This window comes from Pinus tabuliformis, chromosome 8 (assembly GCF_031772625.1).
Source record: "Pinus tabuliformis cultivar Carrire ecotype Pingquan chromosome 8, CPIR1, whole genome shotgun sequence".
NCBI classification, from domain to species: domain Eukaryota; kingdom Viridiplantae; phylum Streptophyta; class Pinopsida; order Pinales; family Pinaceae; genus Pinus; species Pinus tabuliformis.
In genome coordinates, this window is record NC_142294.1 from 765,260,406 (window position 1) to 765,274,622 (window position 14,217).

A 14,217-nucleotide genomic window follows, 5' to 3' on the forward strand; every position below is an offset into this window, starting at 1 on the left:
ACAGACAGTAGCAGTGGGAAGGAGTTGAATGAGTTATGGCATAGGAGAATGGGACATTTACACCATGGAGCACTCAGGATGCTTAGAGATATGGTAACAGGTGTTCTAGAACTTGGCACAGAACATGATGATGTGTACTTGGGAAGTATGCTAAGGCAACATTTCCAGGTTGTGATAGCAAAGACGATGGCATGTTAGGACTCATACATTTAGATATTTGCGGCCCCGGCCCAATGTCCACTAGAGCTCTCAGCGGTGCCGAATATTTCATCACCTTTATTGATGATCATTCCAGGAAAACTTGGATCTACTTCTTGAAGACCAAAGATGAGGCCTTCGATTGTTTCAGAGGGTTTAAATCTCTCATGGAGAATGTGACAGGGAAGACAATCAAGGTGCTTCGCTCAGATAATGGTGGAGAATATATTGATAAAGACTTCACAAATTTCTGTGTGAAGGAGGCATCAAGAGAGAATGGATAGCTCCATATAATCCACAATGGAATGGTGTAGCGGAGCAAAAAAACAGAACCATTCTTAGAGTTGCAAAGGCTATGTTATATGACCGGGATCTAACCAAATTTATATGGGCAGAAGCATGTAACACGACAGTATATATTCAGAATAGGACTCATAGAGCATTGGGGAAGAAAATGCCAGAAGGAGTCTTCACACGGAAGAAACCAGAAGTTAGCCACTTCAGAATTTTTAGCAGCGTTGCTTATTGCCATGTGCCAGATGATAAATGTACCAAACTGGATCAGACTACAGAGAAGGGGTTTTTCGTTGGGTACAACAAAACCTCAAAGGCATACAAAATCTACATTCCTAGCAATTGGAAGATTGTAGTAAGGCGAGACGTGAAGTTCATGGAGGGACGAGCTTTCATGAGATCTCATGAGATGCCTGTAGGTGATCAAAATCAGTGAGCAGAAGCTCCTTTGGTACAGCAGCAGGGGCAGTCAGTGGGACAGGCAGGAGGACAATCACAAGGATCGAGTACTGTGACTAGTACCAACATTTCCTTAGGTACAGGAAATCCGGGGAGTTCTCAGCAGATGGAGTAGCAAAGGTAGGATGAGGAGGAGCTAGTTGAACCTCCCACAACTAGTGGTTGAGCTAGCAGAGAGGTTCGTTAGACATTGAGAGATGCTGAGGAGTTTATTGGAACTCATAGGATGAACAAAAGACATCGTAGACAACCTGACAGGTACAACGCATTGGTGGCTCAGGTTGTAGAACCTTCCAGCTTTCAGGAGGCTGCACAACATCAAGTGTGGGTAGATGCCATGGTAGAAGAGTATAGCTCTATCATGATGAATGGTGTTTGGAAGGCAGTGCCAAGGTCGGAAGACAAATCAGTTGTAGGTTCTAGATGGATCTATAAGGTCAAATATGCAACAAACGACAGTGTGGAAAAGTACAAAGCTAGGTTCGTGTCAAAGGGGTATGCATAAAAAGAAGGGGTAGATTATGAGGAGACCTTCGCCCCAAGTACCAGATACACTTCTATCCAGTCATTTATATCCGTGATAGCTCAGATGGGATGGCAAATTCACCATATGGATGTCAAGGCAACCTTCTTGAACGAGGTGATAGAGGAAGAAGTGTACATAGAACAACCAAAGGGCTTTGAGACTCATGAGAGGCACACTCATGTGTGCAGATTGAAGAAAGCTTTATACAGACTCAAGCAGGCTCCCAGGGCATGGTATGGTAGGATTGAAAGCGATCTGCAGCAGATGGGATTCGTCAAGAGTGATGCAGATCCCAACCTTTACTATTTGATGGTAGAGGGTGACCCACTCATTCTATTTTTGTATGTGGATGATCTCCTTTTGACATGATCATCGGGGCTTATAGAGGACTACAAGAGGAACCTGGCAACTATATTTGACATGAAGGACTTGGGGTTGATGCACTAATTCCTAGGATTGGAATTATGGCAGAAGGATGGGGAGATCTTCCTTGGGCAAGGAAGATATGCTACAAATATTTTGAAGAGGTTCAAAATGTAGGATTACAGACCCATGTCTACGCCCATGATCACCAAATGGAAGAAGATAGATGCATTAGATGACAAGGATGTTGACCCCACCTTGTATAGATAGTTATTGGGTCTCTCATGTATTCGGTCATTATTGGGTCAACACTAGCCCAGATATTTGCTTCGCAGTGAATACCCTAAGTCAGTTCATGGTAGAGCCAAACAGGGTACATTGGGTAGCAACGAGGCATATTTTGAGGTATGTTTGCGGCACAATCGAGTATGGGTTGAGATATACTCGAGGGGATGATGCTAGAGGATTATAAGAGAAGATCGATGTGGTGATGGAGAATACACTAGAGCAGATACTCAATGGCCTTGGCAGTTCGATTTTCACAGAAGCAACAACTTAGCAGGAAGATAGAGCGAGAGGGTGAGTAGCAGGTGGAAGAGGAGGGCAACAAACATTCTGGGAGGATGTTGTCTAGTCCCTGGAAGAGGCAAAGGAAGGAAGGCCGAAATTCTCAGAGGGCCAACGTAAGCTCTGCGCAGAGGGTGACACAGGGAGCTCGGCGCAGAGACTAGCAAGGTAATTTCAGAGGTAGAAAATAGCTGTGGGGTGAGAGAAAATTCTCATGATAATTTTGCCATTATTTTTCTCAGATTAGATCGCCAGTTGGGCTTCTAAATTATTGTACTCAGAATTGCCGCTGAATAATAATAATAAAACCTCATCTGCTGCACTGGTTTTCCCACATTGGGTTTTTTTGGGGACAATTATCCAAAAATAATTGTGTCAAAATTCTTGTGTGTGTGCTAGAATTTCTCTGTTTTCAATATTTTATTTTCTGCAGTATTTTTATGGCGAAAATTGCAGTTGTGATTTACTCTTTGTTTGTCGTAGCAAATAAACTGCATAATTAAATTTCTAGTTAGAAGAATAGTTTCCAAGTGCTGCAATAGATAAAAAATTCACAACCTCGAATTTGGTTAGAGAGGATAAGAAACACAAGATCCCTAGAACCCATAAAAAGTTTTAGGAGAAAACAACTAGAGACAACTCAATTAAGTTAATTAATCAGTAATAAAATATTTCCTAAGTCTAACTTAGGAAAAGTGATTAATTAACAGTGATTAATTGAGAAAGGTGAGATTTCTCTAGAAAATCAAATGGATTGACTCAAAGATGATCTTAGCCATTTATGAAGATCTAATCATGGCCGTTGGCGAGCCAATGAGAGATTATATGAGGAGGTCGATGGGTTGGAGATAGACACACTTGGAGAGCAAGTTTCCCTGGCAGATCGAGCTACACAGGTGCAGTGATTCAATGGGGAGAGAAGTTCGAGCCAGAAGGGACGTAGAGACAAAGAGGGAGCAACAAAAGTGATTTCGAAGGAAGTTTCCAGTTCCGGAGAGTCAGTTATAGGAGGGCCGAGTTTCCCTCAGTGAGGCTGCGCAGACAAGCTCAGAGGAGTCCGATTTAGCTGAAGAGAGAGTTGATTCAGTTGCTAGAGGTCGGGAGAAATTCCAGAAGGCCAAGCGAATCATTCTCAGAGGCTGAGATGGGTTGGACATCTTGATCAGAGCAACGTCCAGGCAGTGCGAGTTTGGCCTGTGCAAAGGCAACATAGATGTTGATGTAGGGGCAATTCTAACAACTAGTTTGTGCCAAATTCAAAGCGAGATCAGTTTCGGGTGAGACATAATTTGTCTTACTAATTTTTGGCCAGATTATCTTGTGGAGGATTGTTAGTTCGGACATCCATATTGTACTAAAAATTTTCACTGCTACATATTATAATAAAACCCTCATATATTGCATCGATTTTCCTGCATTGGGTTTTTTTGGGGACATTTGTCCAAAAATAACTATGTCAATTTTATTGTATGTGTGCTTTATATTTCTCAATTCCATAATTTTATTTTCCATAGCGTTTTTTATTTGTGAAGAATTGCATTTTGATTTATTCGTTGTTTGCCGTAGCAAATAAACTGCATAATTAATTAGTTAGAAGAATAAATTTATAGTTGCTGCAAGTTAAGGAAATTTCACATAACCCTAGTACCTAGGGCCCCTTTGAGTGCCCCTTTCATCATTAAGGAACCCATGAATGTCCCAATCCCTGGTGGGTGATGAATCATAGACTATCGTATTACTCAGTTTGTTTAATATAATGAAGATTGGGATTGCACATATTGTACAATTTTGTTTAAAACTGTGTATATTGTGCATATGTGATTTACTGCTTTATATTTCCGCCGTACAAAGTAGTTTATGGTTGAGATTCTTGGTTTGGTAGCGTCAGTGATTTTAAGACTCTAACCTAGACCCAAGGTCGTGGAAAATTCAACACATAGGAGATTATGTCTTTCCTAGGGAGACATGGGAGGGCATGTGCCATCTTCTAGCCCTCATTGATGGAGCATCGACTTGATCTGGAGACACTTGGAGGCCCATTTGGAGCCCACAGAGCCCAAATAGGGGTTTGAAGATGTTTTGCAACATATGGAGGGCATCCCCCTCTTCCTCATGATTATTGAGGCCCTCTCTCACATTTTAGTACAAGAGGCCTCAACGCTGCCCCTCTAGGCCTCCACGCATGCATGACGTCAGCCTAGCATGGGCTTGGAGGAGAGATAAAATAATTTTAATGAGCTATCATGGTTGGCTTGTAACCATGGGTGGGTTACTTAGCACTTTAGGCACACAAAGGGGCTTTGTCATTTTAAATTTGAACTCTTATGGCTTGTATAAATAGGTGAGACCTATTCTCACCTCAAACCATCATCACTTGGGATTTTCAGCCTCGTAGAAGAATTCAGACCTGCAATTTGTGGAGAAATTTGGATGTTTTTGGGATGAACTTTGATGTTTGAATCTTTATTGATATCTTTTTGGAGCTTCTAATGCATTGTTGATGGATGGATATACTCTAAGTTGTCTTGTAAGTGTTTTTTTGCATTGAAATTATCTTGCAAATAATGTCTAATGAATGGAATTTGTTCTCATGATGAAAATTTGCACTTTGTTTTATTGAATATCTTTCAAAACTGTAATCTTGGGAAGCTTTGCATGTATTACTCATTGATAATGTGGAAAGAGTTTTCCTAGTGGATAATGGTTGCATTTAATCCATGAAACTTCATTAAGTAATGCTTAAGAAGGTAATTGTTGGAACTAGGGCTTCCTCTTTTAGCCTCCTTGAAGGTCAATTTAACCAATTATAAGCACCCACGACTCCATACTCCCAATGGTCTAGGCACTGATCAAGTCTGTTGGTGGTCAAACTTGGATTTAATCCATAAAATTTCCTTCTTTTCTTTTTCTAAACTTTGTCCCCTTAAGGGTAAGGAGGCCTCTCTAGGGTTTGGTGTGAAATCCTTTGGAGGGAGGCAAATTAAATTTTGTTTGGATAAGATTCTTCCGTAGTGTCTCTTTTGGGGATCCTCAAGTTTTGAAAGAATTCCTATGGTGGAATCTCTGGAAATTTGATGCCCTAGTCATTGCATCAAGAGGGAAACCTAGAAGCCGATCCTTCAACTTGGGGATTCTTTGAAGGCATTTGCTTTAGTACTTGTTGAAGTATATCATTCATAGCCTTTTCTCTTGTCTACCTTGACCTTGGATGCACTCATATCTCATTATATACCTCAACCCTAGGTTTTGTGTAGCCATCTTTCAAAGGGGTTTTTTGTGGAAAGTCTTACTAGATTCTCCCAAAGCTTGCACTTTTGTTGAACCTTTCCATTGAATGAGCCACCTTTCCTCACTTCAAGATTGTCATAGATATACATCTATCACAAGTGAGTATTACTGGGACTCCTCTCGCCGGTGAAAATCCGAGAAGAGTAGGGGACTTAAGCTGTGGTGACAGTGGGCCTCTGTCCCAAGTGTTGTTGTGCCCTCTAGCTTTTGCCTCTTTACAAGTTTTGCTAGTTTGTGCAGCAACATGCCCATCTAGCAAGGTAGCTTTTGCCTCTTTACAAGGCTTGCTAGTTTGTGCAGCAACATGCCCATCTAGCAAGGTTGCTTGGACCTTAGCAACATTGCTAATTTGATTGGTGATAAGGCCTACAACAGGCTACAACCACATTAATATAAATTCTCTTCTCTTGTTGTTATGCAGTGATTGACTCACATAACTTAAAATTTTGGTTACAGATGGAACACTAAAAATGAAATAGGTTTATGCATTGCTAAATTTATTACACTTAAAAATGAAATAGGTTTATTCATTGCTAAATTTATTACAACATATGAAACAGAATGTTTCATAAATACATGAGGAATTTATCTTGTGGTATTTATCACTAATCTTAACTTGGACGAATGATGACGCATATGTTGTTTAATATGGTTTAACGAGTTTCCCTTTCTCAGTTATTCTACTTGAAATGATTTCGTCACCTTAAAAATACTTGCACATAATGTAACATGCATTTTGTGTTAGTAATTTTCTGTCCCTTCTTTGAATATTCACTAATTCTAAGTAAATATATACTATTTTTGCAGCTTGGGAACAAAACCGACAAAAAAACTGTCACTTCGGGAAGGAATTTTGTTCCCATTGTTCAGCTCTTTGTCATTATTTGGATTTTATTGCATCTTGCGTTTCTTTCCAAATATAGATTTGCAAGCCTTCCTGTCAGCGTATTTTGCATTAGCTGGTGTTTTTGCAGTCGCCGGGAACATGGTTGACCCTGTTGGCACTCTTTTTCCAAAAACAAATTCAGAGTCATTCCAAATAGGTGAGACAATCATTTGGTTCTTGCATTTTCCAGAGGTCTTATGCTAGATGTGTCTGTTTTCTGTCTTCTTTTATTAACTTTTTGAGATGCAGTTGGACACCTTTGAGCATATTCTTAATTAGTGATGCTGTAATCCATTAATTTTATAGATACGCTTCATAGAGCTTTATTTCAAATGTATCTGGTGCTTTATTGATTGGTTAAATCACAGGACTCTTTTCCATGGTTCAATTCAGAGGGTAATCATTGAGTGCAAAACGAAATCAATATTTATGGGTGAATTGTTAGACTATTCAGGTGACCCTTGAGGTCTTATTGGATTGCTGATTCATGTATATTGCTCTGAGAAAGTGTTACCTCTGGCAAGATTAAAATAAAACATGCAGAATTTAAAACATCTGGTTGGTTGTACCAAATGGAGTATAAGGTTTAGCAGAAAATGTCCTTGACATATAGTTGATGTAGTAAACAACAAGGGTACATATGGTGTTCATACTGTTCCTGTTATGTTTTTTATGAAAAAAACTGAGTCATATAGTATATGAATTCAAATTGCTTCTCTGAGGTCTGGGGATGCGCAGGTGGGGGCACAAGGGGACGATGTTCTGGAATGTCTGGAGCTACTCTATGGGATAAGGGGACGGGGACAGCAAAATTATTAAAAAATTAAAAACAAAATAAAAAATTAATATTTCAGAGTCCAATAGGGAAGTAAATATGTAATAGCCAAAAACAGTGAAATTATTAAATACACAAAAGATGCTCCGAACTAGATTTGGCTTAGAGTATTTCTTAGCCTATTTAAGGTGACTTTGTTACACTCATAAACATAATCAGTTTCAGTTTTTAGGCCTATATAGATTGAACTATGCATTACTATGTGTTTATGGATAACATCTACATTTCTTTTACATAACTTTTCTTTTCATGACAATATCTGAGTTGTGGCTCTTGCAGAAAGGAGTTTCAAGTATGGTCATAAGCTTTAAAGGTTGTTGAAAGTTGATTCTTTGTGTGAAGATTATAAAAAGTGGATGACAACGTTAAGTCTGAGAAAAGAAAATGCTGAATGTATTGTCTTCAATTTTCTACTCTATGAAGTGCTTGTGTAATATTATAATAAATATATACCTAGTGATGTTAGATAAATCTGATTGAGCTGATCCTTTAAAACGGTATTGCCTGGGTTACCTATGCTCAGGCTTTTGGGGGAAGAAATAATATACTAGATGATACAAGAGATGTCCTAGAAGATATGATATGAAAGAAATAAGCACCAGTTAGTATCATTGGCATCGTGTACCTATGCTCAGGCTTTTTGGGGAAGAAATAATATACTAGATGATACAAGAGATGCCCTAGAAGATATGATATGAAAGAAATAAGCACCAGTTAGTATCATTGGCATCGTGTACCTATACTCAGGCTTTTGGGGGAAGAAATAATATACTAGATGATACAAGAGATGCCCTAGAAGATATGATATGAAAGAATAAGCACCAGTTAGTATCATTGGCACCGTTGCCCCCTCATATACACATGAATGGTAAATTGTGATTCTTATCACATGACATGTTTTTCCGTGGTACACATTATTTTTCTTGGTTTGAGGGTGGTTGAGCATGGTGGCCCTGTTACCCACCAAAAGTGGGTAACCCCTAGGAGAAACTTTTCTCCTATTCATCTCTTCCAGTCGGAAGCTAGCAGCACCTGAGAGCCACTAGTATCTGATGACGATGTGCCATTTATATCTCTGCCACCTGTATTAGTCATATGTTTCCTTGCCCGTCTGGCAAGAGCACATGTTGGAAGGTGGGCTTATGATCAAAAGGTACTTTATTCATTTTGCAATCGGGTGCTTATGCTTGTTTGTATTTGAGTGTTTGACATGGATTATGTTAGATTTGTAGCTCGGACATGTGTTATAGTCTCAGGAGGTGTCATTGAGGCTAAGAGCACAAGAGAATAAATTATCTCCAAGCCTAGGAAATTTTTCTAAGGGAAAATGTCTTAATTAGATTATTAACCAGTTTTTAATAATTTTCCTAAGTCTAACTTAGGAAAACAGGTTAATTAATCAATATTAATTGAGACAAGTCAATTTCTCTCTAGTGACTTCTAGAAAAGGTACTTGATAGAGTCAAGATGATCTTAGCTATTTGATCGGGGATTATATATTGGTTGTTCGAATTCTCAATGAGAGATTACAAGAGGAAATTGATAGGCATCTTGGAGATCAAAGAACAGAAGCGCGGTGGTAGCGTGGGGTTTGACACCAGTGAGGGTTTCAACAATAATTAAGCGAGAAGCATTTTCCGGAGTTATTCTTTATCCAAGAGACTTCCAGCTTTAGAGGGAGTTTTGCTGGCCAGTTTATTTTTTTGCAAAGAAGGCTGAGTTATTTTCTGGAGCAAGTGCGAGTTTGCTAGAGGAGGTGTGAGTTCTCCAAGAGGTAGTGCGAATTGCTCATATGACATATTGAGTTTCCAGGAAGGTAGATTGAGTTCCAGAAGGCCGCACGTGTGACCAGTGCGAGTTGCTAGAAGCTGTGCGAGTTTGCCAGAGAGCCAATGCGAATTGCTAGAGAGCTAATGCGAATTGCCAGTTTACCAGTTCGAGTTGCAGGGAGGTAGTGTGCATTGCAAGAAAGGGGTTGAAGAATTATTTCCCTAGCCAATTTGATCAGCAGAGGAGAAGATAGAAATATTTTACTGGAGCTTTTCCATTAAATGACAAGCAGTTGTAATATCTATCAATTACAGATTTGCTGAAGAAATAATAAAACCCTCATCTACAGAACTGGTTTCCCCACATTAGGGTTTTTCTAGGGATATTTGTCCATAAATATCCTTGTCCATTTTTATGTGTGTGGTTATCTCAGTTCCTGTGATTTTTAATTGGTGAATATTGCAGAAGTGTTTTTATTTAGTATTACAGTAAATATTTTTACTGAGATAAATAATTGAATTGAGGCTTCTGTGATCCATGTCAAGATTAAGAGAATTCTTCGGCTTAAATCACATGATAGTATATTTGTCAAAACACGTTGGTTCGAAACGCATCGACAAATATACTATCATGTGATTTAAGCTGAAGAGATAAATAATGTTTAAAAAAATAGGTTGGATAGTTACTAGATAACTACAGTAAATTCTAGATAAGAGTTAGATTTGGAATTTTCACATATTATGGGGTAACTTGGAAGAAAGAAGTTTTGTGGCCGTGATCTTATTCCGTAATCTTAAATGGGGGGTTAATTTTCAACAGTGGGACCTCCCCTAATGGCCCAACTAGTATAACAACAGCGTTACAACTGGTATAGGAGGGGCATTACTTTGGAAGCCATGATTGAGATAGCATAGCCCCATCTCTCCCCGTTCCATACTTACTAATTTCTATCTTACATTACTAGCCCCTATTCCAACTCCATTCTTCAAGTTCAACTGACCACTGGTTCATTAGGATTTGGCACCCACACATCCTCATGGTTAGGTAGGGTTTGGAAATTTTCCTTGGGAGGTCGATGCAACTAAAAGAAATAGAAAGAGCATACGATGGCCATAAGAAAAATGAAAGAAAAACCAAAATGCAAAAGATCATCAGGACATTCAAATTAACATGTGGGAAAAAGCCAACTTTACCTCACTCTTATGGTCATTACTCGGTTCCTGTGCCAATGTTGCCCTATTTCTTATAAGACAAAGAACCCTTGCATGTCCCAAACCCTGATGGGTGATGAACTACCCCATCTTTAAGGGGGTTATAACTGCTATAAATCGTACAAAGCAATCTCTAACCCATTGAGCTATGAGTAGTAATACAAAGAAAAATTCAGAAAAAGTAAAAGGCATAAGAGGAGTGGAAAAACAAAGGCTGAGTTGGTAACTCATGCATCCATGATTGCTCCCTATAACATCTATAGACCCAGGATGAGGATCCCCATTAGGCTGGTCCCTTTGACCATGGCACTTGGCCATGAAGTCTTTTCCCCTTTGTTCGACCATTATTCATATGGCACATTTCGATTAAAGGCTGGACCAAGAACATGTGACCTCTCCTTAAGTGTTGAGAACGCCTATTAGGGTTGTTTGTTAACCACTCCTACCTAGGGAGGTAACAACATTACGTGACCAAAGCCACAATTTTGGAAGGGAAGCCTTGTATGAAGTGTTAATTTGCCCATTACTTTCAAGCTTGGTTCACTTAGATGCAATAATGATAAAATATACCTAATGGTGAAAGTTGCAGCACTAGATATTGTGTGTAATTGACAAGTGGTTCCATCCACAGGGTTTGGGCAACTTATTTGGGACCCAAGTCCACCAGAGGAGCATATTGACACCCATAAGTGATGCATGTGAAATTTCCTTCGTTGCAGTCACTAGAAATTATTCTTCTATCCTATGTAGATTATTTGTCTTCAAAAATTAATTATGACAAATACTGATCACTACTGCAATTTTCACCAATAATAACAGGAACTGAGAAAAGTAATGAACACACAAAATTTAGGCACCAATATTTTTGGACAATAGTGTCTGAAAAACCCCAGTGTGGGGAAAACTAGTTCTACAAATTAGGGTTTATATTATTAAGAAATATTTAGCAATTGAGAATTACATAGACTATTTTCCTCTCACTAGCAAAGCTTTGAAAATATTTTTCCTTCACCTCTACTAGCCAAATCGGACCTCTACAAACAAACTCGACCCTTATCTATACTACTCGCACCTCCAACAACATGCACTGGTAAAACTGGAAATGCGAATGACCTCTTTTGAAACTCACGATGCCTCTAGAAATTCGTTCCAACAGTCTCTTCTACCTCCAACAAGTTGCTAGAGAAACTCGCACCTCCTCCGGCAACTGGAAATCGAATTTCTGCCTAGTAACTCACATTGGCTAATGGGACCTCTCTGCAGGATTAATTTTGCCTCCTTCCTTCTCTCGGAATAACTAGAATCTTCATGGATAATTTCTCTGGAAACTCCACTGTTGGTATCCTCCACGCTATCACTACGTTCTTGCTATCACTGCAATTCATTGTGTCTCCAAAAGCCCCATTGACTTGCTCTTATAATCTCTCATTGACGAATCAACGACCACGATCTAACTCCAATCGATGGCTAAGATCATCTTGACCCCTTCTCATGACTTTTCTAGAAGTCACTAGAGCAAAATCAATTTGTCTCAATTAATCTGATTTAATTAGCCACTTAGGAAAATAATGAAAAACTAGCTAATTAATCTAATTAAGACATTTCGCATTGAAATTTTTTTTGGGTCTTGGATATAATTATCCTCTTGTGTTCCTTAGCCTCATAGACACCAATAGAGACTAGAATACCTGTCCGAGCTACAAAAACTAATAGTTCCTCTTAGCAAGGAAGGTGTTCTCCACTACTCCCAACTTATACATGAAGAAGACAAACTTTGCCTTACCTAAGGCCTTTGACGGAATATCTGCAACCTGTTGATCTGTGCAAACATACTATAGTTGAACTGATTCATGCTATATGCAGTCTCTGATGGTGTGGTATTTGATGTCAATGTGTTTTGACCTATCATGGAACAACGAATTCTCAGAGAGCTTGATGCAACTCTGATTGTCACAATAGATACTGGTTGAATCCATCCTATGATCAAATAGTGCTACTCGCAGCTTTCGAAGGCAAATAGCTTCACATTTAGCTTGCTGCCATGTATTTTGCCTTTGTAGAATTCAGTGCCACAAATTTCTGCTTCCTGCTACACCAAGAGACAACTCCTGATTTGTGAAATTTCCACGAAAAGTAGCAACTGGAAATTATTCTCCTAACTTTTGTAGTTTATTTATCTTTTGTTAGCTATATTAATGACAAATATCAAATAACTCACATTGCAATTTTTCACAAATAAATTATGCTGTAGAAAATAAAAATACTGGAATTGAGAAAATGATTCACATACATTAATTTTGACACCATTATTTTGGACAAATTGTCTTGTTGTTGCACAAACTAGTAGGCCTAGTATATAGGCCAAAGCTAGAGGACACAACAACACCTTGGGACAGAGGCCCACTTTCACCACAACCTAAGTCCCCTTCTCTTCTTAGATTTTCACCGGCAGGAGGAGTCCTAGTATGGAGAAAATCGTTTAGGATGATAGGATGAATGACGAGATATGAAATGATTTCCAAAGTCCATTCAAGGAGAGGCTCAATTAATGGTTCAAATGCTTCAAAGGAAGCTAAAAGGCTCCCCAAGAAAGACCTATGAAGGATGACTAGACCTCAGGCCCAGGAATGTTCAATAATGATGAGTGCCTAAGATCAAGACGTCCAATATTCCTCACTTGTGATTAATATGTCTATACCAGGGTCCAAAGTGAGGCAAGGATGGCTCATTCAATGGAAAGATTCAATCAAAGTGCGAGCTTTGGGAGAAGCTAGTATGACTTTCCATGAAAAAACCCCTTGAGAGAAATACTGTAAGAGACCTAGGGTTGAGAGATATACCGAGATGAAGGATCATCCAATGGTCAACTATAGTTAAGAGAAAAGGTTTTCAATGATGCTACAAAGTGAAAACCTTCAAGAAATCCCAGTCAAAAGCAACTTCAAGTGTTCCCACTTGGTGTGATAGCTAGGGTATCAATTTATTTGAAATTCCACCGCTGGAATTTGTTCAAAACTAGAGGATGTCTAAAAGAGACATAAATGAAGAAATTTGTCTAGACGAAATCCCAAAATTCCTCCTCTGTAAATTTCGCACCAAGCCCTAGAAAATCTCCTTATCCTTAGAGGGAAGAAGAGAGGTGAAAGAATGATACTTCATTGAGTTAATGTGATCACCAAGGATCTGGGACTAGTGCCTAACAATTGGGAGGATTGGAGTCAAAATGATCTTAATTTGGCAAACTTCGCTCTTCAAAGAGGCCTAAAGAAGCAGCGTCAATATCTATGGATGCAACTACATGACAACTTTAAACTTTTACACTTTGATGGCAATTATTATGGAGTTTCAAGGATGCAAATGCAAATTATCCCCTATGAACATTCATTCATTCTTTATCCAATGAATAACTCATGCAAAAATTGTGAGAATTTCTGAATCTACACATCAGAAATCCTACTGCAGTCACTGGTTTATCATCTCCTACTTGTTCTTTACATTTAACAAGTTATTTAATTACTTAAACAACGATGAAAACACTATTGCAGCCTACACATACATACAGATCATGAATTGAAATAAACTAAGACAATCACACAAGGGACACCGTTATTTTTGGACAATCGTCGCCAGAAAAACCCCATTTCGGAAAACTGGTGCAGCATATAGAGGGTTTGTAATATGTATTATTAAGCAGATTTCTGAATACAACTAAGGTGCCAAATCTGGCTCACCCAACAGAGAATAAACCTGACAGAAGTACCTCTATCTGGAGACAGATATTTTGGCAATCCAGGAACTGGATGATCAAACCCCATAGATG

The 14,217-nt window shown here is 38.9% G+C and overlaps 1 protein-coding gene across 1 annotated transcript in view; it reads left to right on the top strand.

Annotated features, from left to right (window-relative positions):
• LOC149237832 (signal peptide peptidase 1-like) overlaps positions 1–14,217 on the top strand; it is a 510,431-nt gene that overhangs the window by 123,868 nt on the left and 372,346 nt on the right. Inside the window, exon 3 of the mRNA XM_089372819.1 lies at positions 6,503–6,738. Within this exon, the coding sequence (XP_089228945.1) occupies positions 6,503–6,738 (236 nt within the window). The remainder of the gene's footprint in view (positions 1–6,502; positions 6,739–14,217) is intronic.